The following is a 16,341-nucleotide window of genomic DNA, read 5'->3' as shown; positions in this document are numbered from 1 at the left end:
TCACATCATCTGCAAACAAGGACACTTCTGAGTCTACCCCTTCCGTTATGTCGTTCACATATACCAAGAACAGCACAGGTCCTAGGACTGACCCCTGTGGAACCCCGCTTGTCACAGGCGCCCACTTTGACACCTCGTCAGGTACCATGACTCGTTGTTGCCTCCCTGTCAGTTATTCTCTGATCTATGGCAGTGCCTTTCCTGTTATGTGTGCCTGATCCTCTAACTTTTGCAGTAACCTCTTGTGAGGAACTGTGTCGAAGGCCTTCTTGCAGTCCAAAAAAATGCAGTCGATCCGCCCCTCTCTCTCTTGTCTTACTTCTGTCACCTTGTCATAAAACTCTAGTAGATTTGTGACACAGGATTTTCCTTCCCTGAAACCATGCAGGTTGTCAATTATACACTTGTTTCTTTCCAGGTGCTCCACCACTCTCCTCCTGACGATCTTCTCCATGGCCTTGCATACTATACACGTTAGTGATACAGGTCTGTAGTTTAGTGCCTCATGTCTGTTTCCCTTTTTAAAAATTGGGACTACATTTGCCATCTTCCATACCTCAGGGAGTTGCCCAGTTTCAAATGATGTGTTGAAGACCTTTGTTAATGGCACACACAGTATCTCTGCTCCCTCTTTAAGGACCCACGGAGAGATGTCTGGTCCCACCGCCTTTGAGGTGTCAAGTTCGCATAGCAGCTTCTTCACCTCCTCGTTGGTTATATGTACCTCATCCAGCACTTGTTGGTGTACCCCCCTGTTCTGATTTCCTGGAGTCCTACTGGTTTCCACTGTAAATACTTCTTTAAATCTCGTGTTGAGCTCCTGACATACCTCTCGGTCGTTTCTTGTGAACTCCCCATCACCCTTCCTCAGTCTGATTACCTGGTCCTTGACTGTTGTTTTCCTCCTGATGTGGCTGTACAACAGCTTCGGGTCAATCTTGACTTTCGATGCTATGTCATTTTCATATTGTCTCTGAGCCTCCCTTCTTATCTGTGCTTATTCGTTTTTGGCTCTTCGGCTAATCTCTTTATTTTCCTGAGTTCTCTGTCTTCTGTACCTTTTCCATTCTCCAGTACACCTAGTTTTTGCCTCCCTACACATTTGGGTGAACCAAGGACTCATTCTGTTCTTCCCATTATTTCTGTTTCCCTTGGGAACAAACCTCTCCTCTGCCTCCTTGCATTTTGTTGCCACATAGTCCATCATTTCTTGTACTGGTTTTCCTGTCAGTTCCCTCTCCCACTGAATGTCTTGAAGGAAGTTCCTCATGCCTGAGTAGTTTCCCCTTTTGTAGTTTGGTTTTTCCCAACCTATTCCTGCTACTCTCTCCACTTGGAGCTCAACTATGTAGTCGAAGCACAGAACCACATAATCACTAGCTCCCAGGGGCCTTTCATACATGATGTCCTCGATATCAGAACTACTCAAGGTGAATACAAGGTCCAGTCTTGCTGGTTCATCCTCTCCTCTCTCTCTCTGGTAGTGTCTCTAACATGTTGAGAGCATGAGGTTTTCCAGTACCACATCCATCATCTTGGCTCTCCATGTTTCGGGACCCCCATGGGGCTCCAGGTTTTCCCAGTCAATCTCCTTGTGATTGAAATCACCCATAACTAGTAACTTTGCTCCCCCCATGTGTGCTCTCCTGGCCACCTCAGTTAGTGTGTCGACCATTGCTCTGTTGCTCTCATCGTATTCTTCTCTTGGCCTCCTGCAGTTCTGTGGTGGGTTGTACATTACTACAATTATCACCTTATGTCCCTCAGACTGAGTTGTTCCTGCTAAATATTCCCTGTCGCCCGTGCCATCTATTCCTTCCATTTTCTCAAAACCCCACTGGTTTTTAATGAGTAGTGCAACTCCTCCTCCCCTCTCTTCCCTCTGTCTTTCCTGAGGATTTAATATCCAGATGGAAAGATTGAATCTGTTATTATTCTGGTGAGTTTTGTTTCTGTGAGTGCTATTATGTCTGGGGATGTCTCCTTGATTCTTTCGTGCCACTCCTCACACTTATTTGTTATTCCATCTGCATTTGTATACCACACCTTCAACTTCTTTTCTAAGACTGTGGTCTGGGAGGTATATTGGGGTTGGGGAAGTGGGAGACCTGATAAGGAACTATGGGTGGTTGCTGTGGGGGTGGAGTTTGTTATACAGTGGGTGGGGGCACTGCATGTGGCATGGGTGTTTTGGTTTAGAGTGATTGGTTGCACTGGGGTTGACCTGGTTGGGAGGTGTGTGAGTGTGTGTGTGTGTGTGTGTGTGTGTGTGTGTGTGTGTGTGTGTGTGTGTGTGTGTGTCTGTGTGTGTGTGTGTGTATGTGTGTGTGTGTGTGTGTGTACTCACCTAGTTGTACTCACTTAGTTGAGGTTGCAGGGGTCGAGTCCAAGCTCCTGGCCCTGCCTCTTCACTGGTCGCTGCTAGGTCACTCTCCCTGAACCTTGAGCTTTATCATACCTCTGCTTGAAGCTATGTATGGATTCTGCCTCCACTACATCGCTTCCCAAACTATTCCACTTACTGACTACTCTGTGGCTGAAGAAATACTTCCTAACATCCCTGTGTTTCATCTGTGTCTTCAACTTCCAACTGTGTCCCCTTGTTACTGTGTCCAATCTCTGGAACATCCTGTCTTTGTCCACCTTGTCAATTCCTCTCAGTATTTTGTATGTCGTTATCATGTCCCCCTAATCTCTCCTGTCCTTCAGTGTCGTCAGGTTGATTTCCCTTAACCTCTCCTCGTAGGGCATGCCTCTTAGCTCTGGAACTAGTCTTGTTGCAAATCTTTGCACTTTCTCTAGTTTCTTAACGTGCTTGACTGTGTGTGTGTGTGTGTGTGTGTGTGTGTGTGTGTGTGTGTGTGTGTGTGTGTGTGTGTGTGTGTGTGTGTGTGTGAGTGTGTGTGAGTGTGTGTCTGCGTGTGTAGGTGTGTGTGTACTAACCTCTCATCTATTTGTACTCACCTACTTGTGGTTGCAGGGGTCGAGTCATAGCTCCTAGCCCCGCCTCTTCCTTAATTGCTACTCCCTTCTCCATGAGCTATATAATACCTCGTCTTAAAACTATATATGATTCCTGCCTCCACTACGTCACTTGCCAGACTATTCAACTTCCTAATAACTCTATGACTAAAGAAATACGTTCTAACATCTCTTTGACTCATCTGAGTCTTCAACTTCCAATTGTGACCCGTTGTTTCTGTGTCCCATCTCTGGAACATCCTGTCTCCGTCCACCTTGTCAATTCCTCACTTTATTTTGTATGTTGTTGTCATGTCCCCTCTATCCTTCTTGTCCTCCAGTGTCGTCTTGTCGATATCCCTTAACCTCTCTTCGTACTACATGCCACTTAGCACAGGAACTATTCTTGTTGCAAACCTTTTCACTTTCTCTAATTTCTTGACGTGATTGACCAGGTGTGAGTTCCAAACTGGTGCTGCATACTCCAGTATGGGCCTGACGTACACGGTATACAGAGTCTTGAATGATTCCTTACTGAGGTATCGGAACGCTATTCTCAGGTGTGCCAGGCGCCCCTATGCTGCAGCACTTATCTGGCTGATGTGCGCCTCCGGAGATTTGCTCGGTATTATACTCACCCCAATATCCTTTTCCTTGAGTGAGGTTTTCATTCTTTGGCCACCTAGCCTGTGCTCTGTCTGCAGTTTTCTTTGCCGTTCCCCGATCTTCATGACTTAGCATTTGGCGGGGTTAAATTCGAGTAGCCAATTGTTTGACCAGGCTTGCAGCCTATCCAGGTCTCTTTGTAGTCCTGCCTGATCCTCATCCGATATAATTCTCCTCATTAACTTCACATCATCTGCAAACAGGGACATTTCTGAGTCTATCCCTTCCGTCATGTCATTCACATATTCCAGAAATAGCACTGGTGCTAGGACTGACCCTGTGGAACCCCGCTCGTCACAGGCGCCCACTCTGACACCTAGTCACAAACCATGACTCGATGTTGCCTTCTTATCAGGTATTCCCTGATCCATTGCACTGCCTTTCCTCTTATGCATATGTGATCCTCTAGCTTTTGCACTAATCTCTTGTGAGGAACTGTGTCGAAGGTCTTCATGCAGTCCAAGAAAATGCAATCAACCCACCCCTCTGGTGTTATACTTCCGTTACCTTGTCATAAAACTCCAGTAGGCTTGTGACACAGGATTTTCCTTCCCTGAATCCGAGCTGGTTGTCGTTCCATTCTAGGTGCTCCACCACTCTCCTCCTGACAATCTTCTCTATGACTTTGTATACTATACACGTCAGTGATGCTGGTCTGTAGTTTAGTGTATCGTGTCTGTCTCCTGTCTTAAAAATGGGGACTACATTTGCAGTCTTCCATACCTCAGTTAGTTGCCCAGATTCAATGAATGTGATGAAAATTGTTGTTAGTGGCACACACAGAGTCTGCTCTTTCTCTAAGGACCCATGGAGATATGTCCGGTCCCACCACCTTTGACGTATCAAGTTCGTTTAGCATCTTCACATCCTCCTTTGTCCTGTGTATTTCATCCTGCACTTGTTGGTATATTCTTTGTTGGTGTACCCCCCTGTTCTGATTTCCCAGAGTCCTTTCTGTCTCCACTGAAAATACTTCCTTGAATCTCCTGTTGAGCTCCTCACATACTTCTTGGTTGTTTCTTGTCAGCTTCCCACCTTCCTTCCTCTGCCTGACTACCTGGTCCTTGACTGTTGTCTTCCTCCTGATGTGGCTATACTACAGCTTCAGGTCAGACTGGAGTTTCGATGCTCTGTCATTCTTGTACTGTCCCTGGGCCTCTTCTTATCTGTGCACACTCGTTCCTGGCTCTTTGACTAAACTCTTTATTTTCCTGGGTCCTTTGTCCTCTGTACTTTTTCCATTCTCTAGTACACTTAATTTTTGCCTCGCTACACCTTTGGGGAAACCAAGGGCTCGTTCTGGTCTTCCCATTATTTCTGTTGCTCTTGAGAACAAATTTCTTCTCTGTCTCCTTGCATTTTGTTGTCACGTACTCCATCATTTCGTTTACTGACTTTCCTACCAATTCTCTTTCCCACTGAACCTCTTTCAGAAAGTTCCTCATGCCTGTGTAGTCCCCCCCTTTTGTAGTTTGGCTTTTCCCATCCTACTCTTGTTACCCTCTACACTTGTAACTTTACTATGTATTCTAAACTCAGAACCACGCGGCCACTAACTCCAAGGGGCCTTTCATATGTGATGTCCTCGATGTCCAAGCTACTCAAGGTGAATACGAGGTCCAGTCTTGCTGGTTCATCCTCACCTCTCTCTCTGGTAGTGTCCCTAACATGTTGATGCATGAGGTTTTCCAGTACCACATCCATTAACTTTGCTCTCCATGTTTTGGGACTCCCATGTAGTTCTAGGTTTTCCCAGTCAATCTCCTTGTGATTGAAATCACCCATAACTAGTAGCTTTACCATAACTAGTGAGCTTTTCTGGCCAACTCAGCTAGTGCGTTCACCATTGCTCTGTTGCTCTCTTCATATTCTTTTTTTTGCCTTCTGTAGTTCTGTGGCAGGTTGACCATCACTGCAATGGCTACTTTATGTCCCCCAGATTGATCTATACCTATTATGTAGTCCCTTTCTCCTATTTCGTCCATTCCATCTATTTCCTCAAATCCCCCATCAGTTTTTTCATAAACAGTGCAACTCCTCCTCCCCCTCTGCTCTCTCTATCTTTCCTCAGGATATGATATCTGAGTGGGAAGATTGTGTCTGTTATCATCCTGGTGATTTTCGTTTCTTTGAGTGCAATAATGTCTAGAGATGTCTTCTTGATTCTTTCATGCCATTTCTCATATTTATTTGTTATTCCATCGGCAATCATATACCAAACCTTCAACTTTCTTTATGAAACTGTGGTCAGGGGAGAACATTGGGGTTTGGAAGCGGGAGACCTAGTGGCGAACTATGGGGGTTGCTGTGGGGATGGAGTTTGTGATGATGGGGTGAAGGCAGTGTGTACAGTGTCTGGATTTTGGGTTAGATTGTTTGGTTACACTGGGGTTGTCATGGATGAGGTCCTTCTGTAAGATGGTTCTGAGGGAGGTTGCATTTGCTCTTCCTCCTGAGTCTGAGTTCTCCTGCTCAACTCCATGTTCACCTCTCTTTCCTCCTTGTATCTTTGCACCCTCTCTTTCAGTTTCTGCCTTTCTTCTTGTGTTCTGTCGCAGTCGAGGTACATCCTCTTGTGATGTAGTCCAGCTGGGCTTCTGACGTCTCTGGGGAGACCTAATTTAACCAATTATATAGTCACACCTTGCCTTGGCAAACGCCTGTCAGCCACGCCCACGTCTGAGGTCTTTTGTTCTTGACGGCGTCAGACCTAGGAGTCAGGTCGTACACGAGGTTGTGGGGTGTGCTTGGACCACCATATAAACCCAAGGAACAGCTGAGCAGAGGAGATTCGGGCAGAGCTCTGGCCTGGGAGCAGAGCTGAGCTGGACTACATCACACTCTGGTATGTCAGTATGTCTCTTAGTCGTGCTTCCTCATGCAGGATCATGTTTTGAGCCAATTCTGCCTTAAAAATCACTTTAACTGGCTGTTTTTTGACTCTTGCAAACCCCCCATTCTCAGAAAATCTGACAGCTGGGTCGTATCATCCCCTCCTATTGCTTTAATGATACTTTCAATTGCTTTTTTCTTCCCATGTCTTCTTGCTTCATAAGTTTACCCTTCAACTTCTTGGAGCCCATAAACAAAAACTAACCTCTCCCCTTGGTCAATTTAGTTGCCTCCATTGCAGCATTCCTTCCTTCTATATCTTTTATATCTGATGACCCTGTGCTTAGTGGTCTGTTATTTTCCCTTCTCAGCTTTTCCTAGGCACTGCTGTGGTATGTTTGGGCCTCTGCATATAGCATAGCTCTTTCATTTTCTTCAGTCCTCTCCTTTGCTCCTGGTGTTCTCCTCGTCTTTTCCTGGGTTCCACGGTGCTCTGATAGGGCCTCCGCATACAGCATATCTCCTGTGTTCCCTACAGTCCCCTCTTATGTGACTGATGTAGTTCCTGATGTCATGCCATGCCTGTACTGCTCTTTGATTCTTTAGACTGTTTAAGATTTTTCAGTTCCTTGTCTAAGCTCTGTATCTTAGCTTCTGCTGCTTGTAGCTCCCATTTCCTGCTCTCTACAGCTATTCTCTCCTCTATTTTTTTGCCAAGTTCTTCTAGCTTCCTTCCCCACTCTTCTTCCTTTTCCATGAGCTTTTCCACCCAATCTTCCTTCCTAGGCTCATTCACCAATCACCTGATTCTCCATCCTGCTCTTTGGCAACCCACTTGTGTGTGTACTCACCTAATTGTGGTTGGAGGGGTCGAGACTCAGCTCCTGGCCCCGCCTCTTCACTGATCGCTGCTAGGTCCCCTATCTCTCTGCTTCCTGAGCTGTATCATACCTCTTCTTAAAACTATGTATGGTTCCTGCCTCCACTACTTCACTTGCTAGGCTATTCCACTTCCTGACAACTCTATGACTGAAGAAATACTACCTAACGTCCCTGTGACTCGTCTGAGTCTTCAGCTTCCAGTTGTGACCCCTTGTCCCTGTGTCCCCTCTCTGGAACATCCTATCTCTGTCCAACTTGTCTATTCCCCGCAGTATCTTGTATGTCGTTATCATGTCTCCCCTGACCCTTCTGTCCTCCAGTGTCGTCAGTCCGATTTCCCTTAACCTTTCCTCGTACGACATTCCCCTGAGCTCTGGGACTAGCCTTGTTGCAAGCCTTTGTACTTTCTATAATTTCTTGACGTGCTTGACCAGGTGTGGGTTCCAGACTGGTGCTGCATACTCCAGTATGGGCCTAACATACACAGTGTACAGTGTCTTGAACGATCGGAACGCTATTCTCAGGTTTGCCAGGCGCCCGTATGCTGCAGCAGTTATTTGGTTAATGTGTACCTCCGGTGATGTGCTCGGTGTTATGGTCCCCCCAAGGTCTTTCTCCCTGAGTGAGGTCTGTAGTCTTTGTCCACCTAGCCTATACTCTGTCTGTGGTCTTCTTTGCCCCTCCCCAATCTTCATGACTTTGCATTTGGCTGGATTGAATTCGAGAAGCCAGTTGCTGGACCACATGTCCAGCCTGTCCAGGTCTCTTTGCAGTCCTGCCTCATCCTCGTCCGATTTAATTCTTCTCATCAACTTCACGTCATCTGCTCGCAGGGACACTTCAGAGTCTATTCCTTCCATCATGTCGTTCACATATATCAAAAATAGCACTGGTCCTAGAACTGACCCCTGTGGGACCCCGCTCGTCACAGGCGCCCACTGTGATACCTCTTCACGTACCATGACTCATTGCTGCCTCCCTGTCAGGTATTCCCTGATCCATTGCAGTGCCCTCCCTGTTACATGCGCCTGATCCTCCAGCTTCTGCACTAATCTCTTGTGGGGAACTGTGTCAAAGGCCTTCCTGCAGTCTAGGAAAATGCAATCTACCCACCCCTCTCTCTCGTGTCTTACTTCTGTTACCTTGTCATAAAACTCCAGGAGGTTTGTGATACAAGATTTGCCTTCCATAAACCCATGCTGGTTTTCATTTATAATCTTGTTCCTTTCCAGGTGTTCGACCACTCTCCTCCTGATAATCTTCTCCATGACTTTGCACACAATACCTCTCAGAGACACAGGTCTGTAGTTTAGCGCCTCGTTTCTGTTTCCTTTCTTAAATATGGGGACTACATTAGCTGTCTTCCATTTCTCAGGTAGTTGCCCAGTTTCAAGGGATGTGTTGAAGATTGTGGTTAGAGGCACGCACAGCATCTGTGCTCCTTCTCTAAGGACCCATGGGGAGATGTCCGGTCCCATCGCCTTTGAGGTGTCAAGGTCACTTAAGAGCTTCTTCACCTCCTCCTCACTTGTTCGTATGTCATCCAACACTTGTTGGTATATTCCCTCTTGATGTTCCCTTCTGTGCTGTCTTCCCACAGCCCTTCCTGTCTCTACTGTAAAAACTTCCTTAAATCTCCTGTTCAGCTCCTCACATACCTCCTGATCATTTCTTGTGAGTTCTCCACCTTCTGTCCTTAATCTGATCACCTGGTCTTTGACTGTTGTCTTCCTCCTGATGTGGCTATACAACAGTTTCAGGTCAGTCTTGATTCTCGATGATATGTCATTTTCATACTGTCGCTGGGCCGCCCTCCTTACCTGTGCATACTCATTCCTGGCTCTGCGACTGATCTCCCTATTTTCGTGTGTTCTCTGCCTTCTGTACTTTTTCCATTCTCTATTGCACTTTGCTTTTGCCTCCTTACACCGTCGGGTAAACCAGGGGCTCGTTCTGGTCTTCCCGTTGTTACTGTTGCCCTTAGGAATAAACCTTTCCACTGCCTCCTTGCATTTTGTTGTTACATATTCCATCATTTCATGTACTTGCTTTCCTGCCAGTTTTCTGTCCCACTGGACCTCCCGCAGGAAGTTCTTCAACCCTATGTAGTCCCCTCTTTTATAGTCAGACTTTTTCCATTCAACTCCTGTTATTCTCTCCACTTGCAGCTCTACTGTGTATTCAAAGCACAGAACCACCTGGTCGCTAGCTCCTAGGGGACTCTCATACTTGATGTCCTCAATGTCTGAGCTGCCCAGGGTGAACACAAGGTCCAATCTTGCTGGTTCATCCTCCCCTCTCACTCTGGTAGTGTCCTTAACATGTTGGTGCATGAGGTTTTCCAGTACCACGTCCAACATCCTAGCTCTCCATGTTTTGGGACCCCCATGTGGCTCCAGGTTTTCCCAGTCAATCTCCCTGTGGTTGAAATCCCCCATAACCAGCAACTTTGCTCTGCTGGAGTGAGCTCTTCTTGGCACCTCAGCAAGTGTGTCCACCATTGCTCTCTTGCTCTCTTCATATTCCTCTCTTGGCCTCCTGCAGTTCTGTGGTGGATTATACATCACTGCAATGACCACTTTGTGTTCCCCAGACTGAAGTGTACCTACTATGTAGTCTCTTTCTCCCGTCTCATCTATGCCTTCCATTTTCTCGAATTTCCATCTGTTTTTTATGAGCAGAGCAACCCCACCTCCCCCCCTGCCCCTTCTATCTTTCCTCATGATCTGGTATCCTGGTGGGAAGATTGCATCTGTTATTGTCTCCGTGAGTTTTGTTTCTGTAACTGCTTTGATGTCTGGGGACTTCTCATTGATTCTTTCTTGCCATTCCTCATGTTTATTCCTTAATCCATCTGCATTTGTGTACCAAACCTTCAACTTCTGTTCTAATACTGTAACTGTGGTGTGGGGGGTGGGAACAGAGGGATCGGTGTGTGATGGTTGGTTTGGATTGTTCAGTTGCCTTGGGGGTGTCGTGGCTGGAGTCCTTCTGCAGGTGTTTCTGCTTGTCCTTCCATTTGATCCTGGGTTATTCTGCTCTCCTTTTTCATTTCCTCCCATTTCTCCTTTCGTTTTTTAACTCTCTCTTTCATCATCTTCCTTTCGTCCTGTGCACTGTCTCGATCGAGGTACACACTCCGGAACTCCTGCTTACCTCTCAGCCGTGCTTTCTCCTGCAGGATCATGGTTCGGGTTGATTCTGCCTTGAAAATTACTTTGAGAGGCCGATTCCTTTTCTTTGTGAACCACCCAATTCTCCGAATATTTGCCACCTGGGTCATGTCCCCCTCGCCTATCACCTTCATGATATCTTCAATCACTTTTTTCTCCTCCTGCTTTCTTTCATCATAAGTTTCCCCTTTAGCTTTGTCTAGCCCATAGACAAACACGGATCTCTCCCTTTCCACCTCCCACTGTGACTCCCATTGCATCCTCTGATGTGCTTTAGTTCCTTCCCATGGAGTGTTCCTTCCTTCAGTCCCTTCCCTAGCTATGGCCCCTATGCTTCTTGGTTTGTCCTCCCTGCTCATCTGTTCCTGGCCCCCACAGGTATCTGGTATGGTTCCTGCACATGTCCTAGTTCCTTCAATGTCTTCCAACCTCTCATTCTGTCCTAGTGTGCTCCCTATCTTTGTTTTGGCCCCATGTGGGTTTGACAGGACCTCTGCATACAGTTTAGTTTCCATGCTTCCTTCAGACCTGTTGTCTGTGTCTGATGTAGCCATTGCCGATGCTACTTCTGTAATATCTTTGCCTCTGTGCTGTTTCAGATTTCTCAGCTCCTCTTCTAATCTCTCTATCTTGATTTCTGCTCCTGTGGCCTGTTGCTTCCACCTTCTGCATTCTGTTGCTAACCTCTCTTCCATCTTCCTTTCCAGCTCATCTAGTCTCCTTCCCCAGTCTTCCTCCCTTTTTTTGAGCTCTGCCTCCCATTCCTCCCTCCCAGATTCTTCCTTGGAGCCCCTTGTCCTCATCCTGGTTCTAGGTTCCCCCCTTGCTCCACAGAAGGGGGAACAGGTGGTTAGGGGGAGGGGAATAGATGGTTAGGAGGAGAGGGGATGGATGGTTGTGGGGGAGGGGGAGGATGGTTATTGGAGGGGTAGAGATAGTTGGGGAGGGGGTTAGATTGTTTGGGGAGGGGTAGGTGGCTAGGGTTAGGTGGTTAGGGAAGGGGAGGATGGTTATTGGAGGGGTAGAGATAGTTGGGGAGGGGGTTAGGTGGTTTGGGGGAGGGGAAGGTGGCTAGGGTTAGGTGGTTAGGGAAGGGGGAGAGGTGGTTAGCAGAGGGGGGAGTATGTGTTTGAGAGAGAGAGGGGATGGATGGTTATGGGGGAGGGGGAGCATGGTTATTGGAGGGAGGGAGGTAGTTGGGGGGGTTAGATGGTTTGGGGAGGGGTTAGGTGGTTTGGGGGAGGGGTAGGTGGCTAAGGTGAGGTGGTTAGGGAAGGGAGAGAGGTGCTTAGTGGAGGGGGGCGGGGTACGTGTTTGTGTCAAGTGTTTGTGTCAAGTGGTGGAGGGTGTGTGTGTGTACTCACCTATTTGTACTCACCTATTTGTGGTTGCAGGGGTCGAGTCATAGCTCCTGGCCCTGCCTCTTCACTGATTGCTACTAGGTCCTCTCTCTCCCTGCTCCATGAGCTTCATCATACCTCGCCTTAAAACTATGTATGGTTCCCGCCTCCACTACTTCACTTTCTAGGCTATTCCACGGCTTGACTACTCTATGACTGAAGAAATACTTCCTAACATCCCTTTGATTCATCTGAGTCTTCAACTTCCAATTGTGACCTCTTGTGTCTGTGTCCCATCTCTGGAACATCCCGTCTTTGTCCACCTCGTCTATTCCATGCAGTATTTTATATGTCGTTATCATGTCTCCCCTGATCCTTCTGGCCTCCAGTGTCGTCAGGCCGATTTCCCTCAACCTTTCTTCGTAGGATAATCCCCGTAGCTCTGGCACTAGTCTTGTTGCAAACCTTTGCACTTTCTCTAATTTCATGACGTGCTTGACTAGGTGTGGATTCCAAACTGGTGCTGCATACTCCAGTATGGGCCTGACGTAAATGGTATACAGAGTCTTGAACGACTCCTTAAGGTATCGGAACGCTATCCGTAGGTTTGCTGAAGCAGTTATCTGATTGATGTGTGCCTCAGGAGATATGCTCGGTGTTATACTCACCCCCAGATCTTTTTCCTTGAGTGAGGTTTGCAGACTTTGGCCATCTAAACTATATTGTGTCTGTGGTCTTCTTTGCCCTTCCCCAATCTTCATGACTTTGCATTTGGCGGGGTTAAACTCAAGGAGCCAGTTGCTGGACCAGGCTTGTAGCCTGTCCAGGTCTCTTTGTAGTCCTTCCTGTTCCTCATCCGATTTGATTCTTCTCATTAACTTCACATCGTGCACAAACAAGGACACTTCTGAGTCTATCCCTTCCGTTATGTCATTCACATGTACCAAGAACAGCAAAGGTCCTAGGACTGACCCCTGTGGAACCCCGCTTGTCACAGGCGCCCACTTTGACACCTCGTCACGTACCATGACTCATTGTTGCCTCCCTATAAGGTATTCTCTTATCCATTGCATTGCCTTTCCTGTTATGTGTGTGTGTGTGTGTGTGTGTGTGTGTGTGTGTGTGTGTGTGTGTGTGTGTGTGTGTGTGTGGGTGTGTGTGTGTGTGTGTGTGTATGTGTGTGTGTATGTGTGTGTGTGTGTGTGAGTGTGTGTGTTTGTGTGTGTGTGTGTGTGTATTTGTTAGTTACCATTTTGTCCTAGGCACATGTCGATTTGACACTAGGCCTGTTGTGTGTAGGTGTGTGTGTATTTGTGTGTGTAGGTGTTAGTTACCATTTTGTCCTAGGCACATGTCTGTGTGTGTGTGTGTGTGTGTGTGTGTGTGTGTGTGTGTGTGTGTGTGTGTGTGTGTGTGCGTGCGTGTGTGTGTGTGTACTTATATGGTTGCAGGGATCAATTCATAGCTCCTCGTCCCGCCTTTTCGCTAGTTGCTACTACGTTCACTCCTGGCTTCGAGAGCCCTACCTTACTTCTTCTTAAAGCTATATCTGGATCCTGCCTCTACTACTTTACTCTCCAGATCGTTCCATTTCCTGACAACTCTGAAGCTGAAGAAATACATTCTAACATCCTATGACTCATTTGAGTTTTCACTCATGTTCCTGTTTTTAGGAGTTTGGTTGTAGCACAAACAAGAGGAGGTACAGAATTAGTAAAACCCTTTGATGTAGGCCCTTTGGGTAGGGAAGTTTCCCGGGACATAAGTCACGCATGTGGATAAAGGGCTGCAAGAGTCCCATTGCACAGTTAGGGACTGGAGATACATCAAGTAGGTGGCATTAACTGTTTAATGACTCAAAAGCTGCTAATTTGGCAATTTGTTTGGGGGGTTCGGAGATATGATGGTTTGAGTTAAAACACACAGTGGATGGTAACACTTATATTAGCAGAATGTGAAAGGGGGAGCCAGCCTTGCTGTGTTGCCTTGTCAGACTTAAGGGTGGAGGAGAGAGACCAGGAGCACAGTGCTCACGTGGGCATCACGTGACGTCACAGTTAGTCACTGAGCCTGAAGGGTCCAACTATGAAACATATGGATGGTACTATGATACTCGATAACATATACATATTACAGGGGATCAGCAACTATGCTGCACTACCAGCCCTTCCACACGCCCACCAGCCCTGCCCCATGCCCACCAGCCATGCCCACACGCCACCAGCCAAGCCCACATGCCCACCGGCCCCTGACCTCATGCCCACCAGCCTGCCCACCGCCCACCAGCCAAGCCCACACGCCAACCAGCCCCGCCAACACGCCAACCAGCCCAGCCCACACGCCCACCAAGCCCCCACGCCCACCAGCCAAGCCCACACGCCCACCAGCCCGCCCCACACCCACCAGCCAAGCCACACGTCCACCAGCCAGCCCACACGGCCCACCCAGCCGGCCCCCCGCCCACCAGCCCAGCCCACCCCACCAGCCCTGCCCACACGCCCACCAGCCAAGCCCACACGCCCACCAGCCGCCCACACGCCCACCAGCCGCCCACACCCCCACCAGCCCGTCCACCGCCCCCGGCCAAGCCCACACGCCAAACCAGCCCAGCCCCACACGCCCACCAACCAGCCTCCACACACCACCAGCTCTGTCCACACGCCCACCAGCCGCCCCACACGCCCACCAGCCAGCCCCACGCCCACCAGCCTGCCCACACACCCACCACCCTGCCCACCGCCCACCAGCCAAGCCACACGCCCACCAACCTGCCCACACCCCAGCCAAGCCCACACGCCCACCAGCCAAGCCTCCCACGCCCACCAGCCCGCCCACCCACCCAGCCAGCCCACACGCCACCAGCCAAGCCCACACCCCCACCACCCAGCCCAAACGCCCCCCCAGCCTGCCCCACGCCCAACGGCCAAGCCCACCAACCAGCCCGGGCCCACACGCCCACCAACGTCCACACCACCAGCCCTGTCCACACGCCCACACCCAGCCCCACACGCCCACCAGCCAAGCCACACGCCCACCAGCCCTGCCCACACACCCACCAGCCAAGCCCACGCCCACCAGCCGGCCCACACGCCACGGGCCCTGCCCACACACCACCAGCCAAGCCCCCCGCCCACCAGCCCCCTCACAGCCCACCAGCCAAGCCCACGCCCACCAGCCAGCCCACACGCCCACCAGCCCTGCCCACACCCACCAGCCAAGCCCACACGCCCACCAGCCAATTTTCCCCACACGCCCACCAGCCAAGCCCACACGCCCACCAGCCCTGTCCACACGCCCACCGGCCCTACGCTCACGCCCACCAGCCCTACACACAAGCTCGCCCTCATGCCAGCCTATCTCCAGGTGTGTAAACTGCAGATGTTTTCATCAAACACAGCAAAACATACAGGTGATGACGTTGGTAAATATTATTTAAAATTGTTTTATTGTGTCTGTGTTTGTGTTTGTCTTGTGAAAATAATATACACACACATGTTAAATATACAATATAAATACATACACACAAACACACGCTGAACACTGTGTAGTCAGACCCATACTGAGTATGCAGTTTGGAACCCACAATCCAATCACATCAGAAATTAAAGAAGTGCAAAGGTTAGCAACAAGGTTAGTTCCGGAGCTCAGGGAATGCCCTAGGAAGAAGGGTTGAGGGGAATTAGCCTGACGACACTGGAAGACAGGAGGGTCAGGGGACACATGATAGGGATATACAAAATACTGCGTGGAATAGAAAAGGGTGGACAGAGACAGGATTTTCCCAGATAGGGACACAGAAAAAAGGGGGGTCACAATTGAAGCTGAAGACTCGACGAGTCACAGGATGTTGGGAACTATTTCTTCAGTCATAGAGTTGTCAGGAAGTGGAGATTTCAGCAAGTGATGAGTCGAGGCAGGAACCATACATAGCTTTAAGACGAGGTATGACAAAGCTCAGGGGTGAAAGAACCTAGTAGCGTCCAGTGAAGAGGCCCAGAAGCTCAGTCTCGACCCCTGCAACCAAATTAGTTGAGTAAAATTAGTGAGTATTGAGTATCACACACACACAACCACACACAACACACAACACACACAACACACACACACACACACACACACACACACGCACACACACACACACACACACACACACAACACACACACACACACACACACACACACAACACACACACACAACACACACCCCAAACACACACACACACACACAACAAACGGGAAATCCTGTGTCACAAACCACTGGAGTTCAAATGACATGGTGACAGCAGAAAAAAAGAGAGGGGGGGTGGATTAACTTTGGACGAAAAGGGGGTTTAACAGTTCCCCAAGAGATTGGTGAAAAAACTGGGGGCCCCAAGGGGAAAAGGAAGGAAAAAGGATCAAAAAATTTTGTCGGGAAAAACAGCCAGTCTTTACGTGGGAGGTGTCAGTGTGGGATTGGACCGGGGGGCCCCAGGGTCATCCAGGAC

General features: G+C 48.7%; 1 protein-coding gene across 1 annotated transcript in view; it reads left to right on the top strand.

Moving 5' to 3' along the window:
• Positions 1-16,341, top strand: part of LOC128702761 (uncharacterized) — a 150,553-nt gene that overhangs the window by 53,359 nt on the left and 80,853 nt on the right. The window contains exon 12 of the mRNA XM_070101813.1: positions 13,991-15,275. Coding sequence (XP_069957914.1) covers positions 13,991-15,275 — 1,285 coding nt within the window. The remainder of the gene's footprint in view (positions 1-13,990; positions 15,276-16,341) is intronic.

Source organism: Cherax quadricarinatus, chromosome 79, assembly GCF_038502225.1.
Source record: "Cherax quadricarinatus isolate ZL_2023a chromosome 79, ASM3850222v1, whole genome shotgun sequence".
Classification (NCBI taxonomy): Eukaryota; Metazoa; Arthropoda; class Malacostraca; order Decapoda; family Parastacidae; genus Cherax; species Cherax quadricarinatus.
Note: the sequence above shows the minus strand (reverse complement) of the source record. Positions and strands in the feature narration are given on the sequence as shown.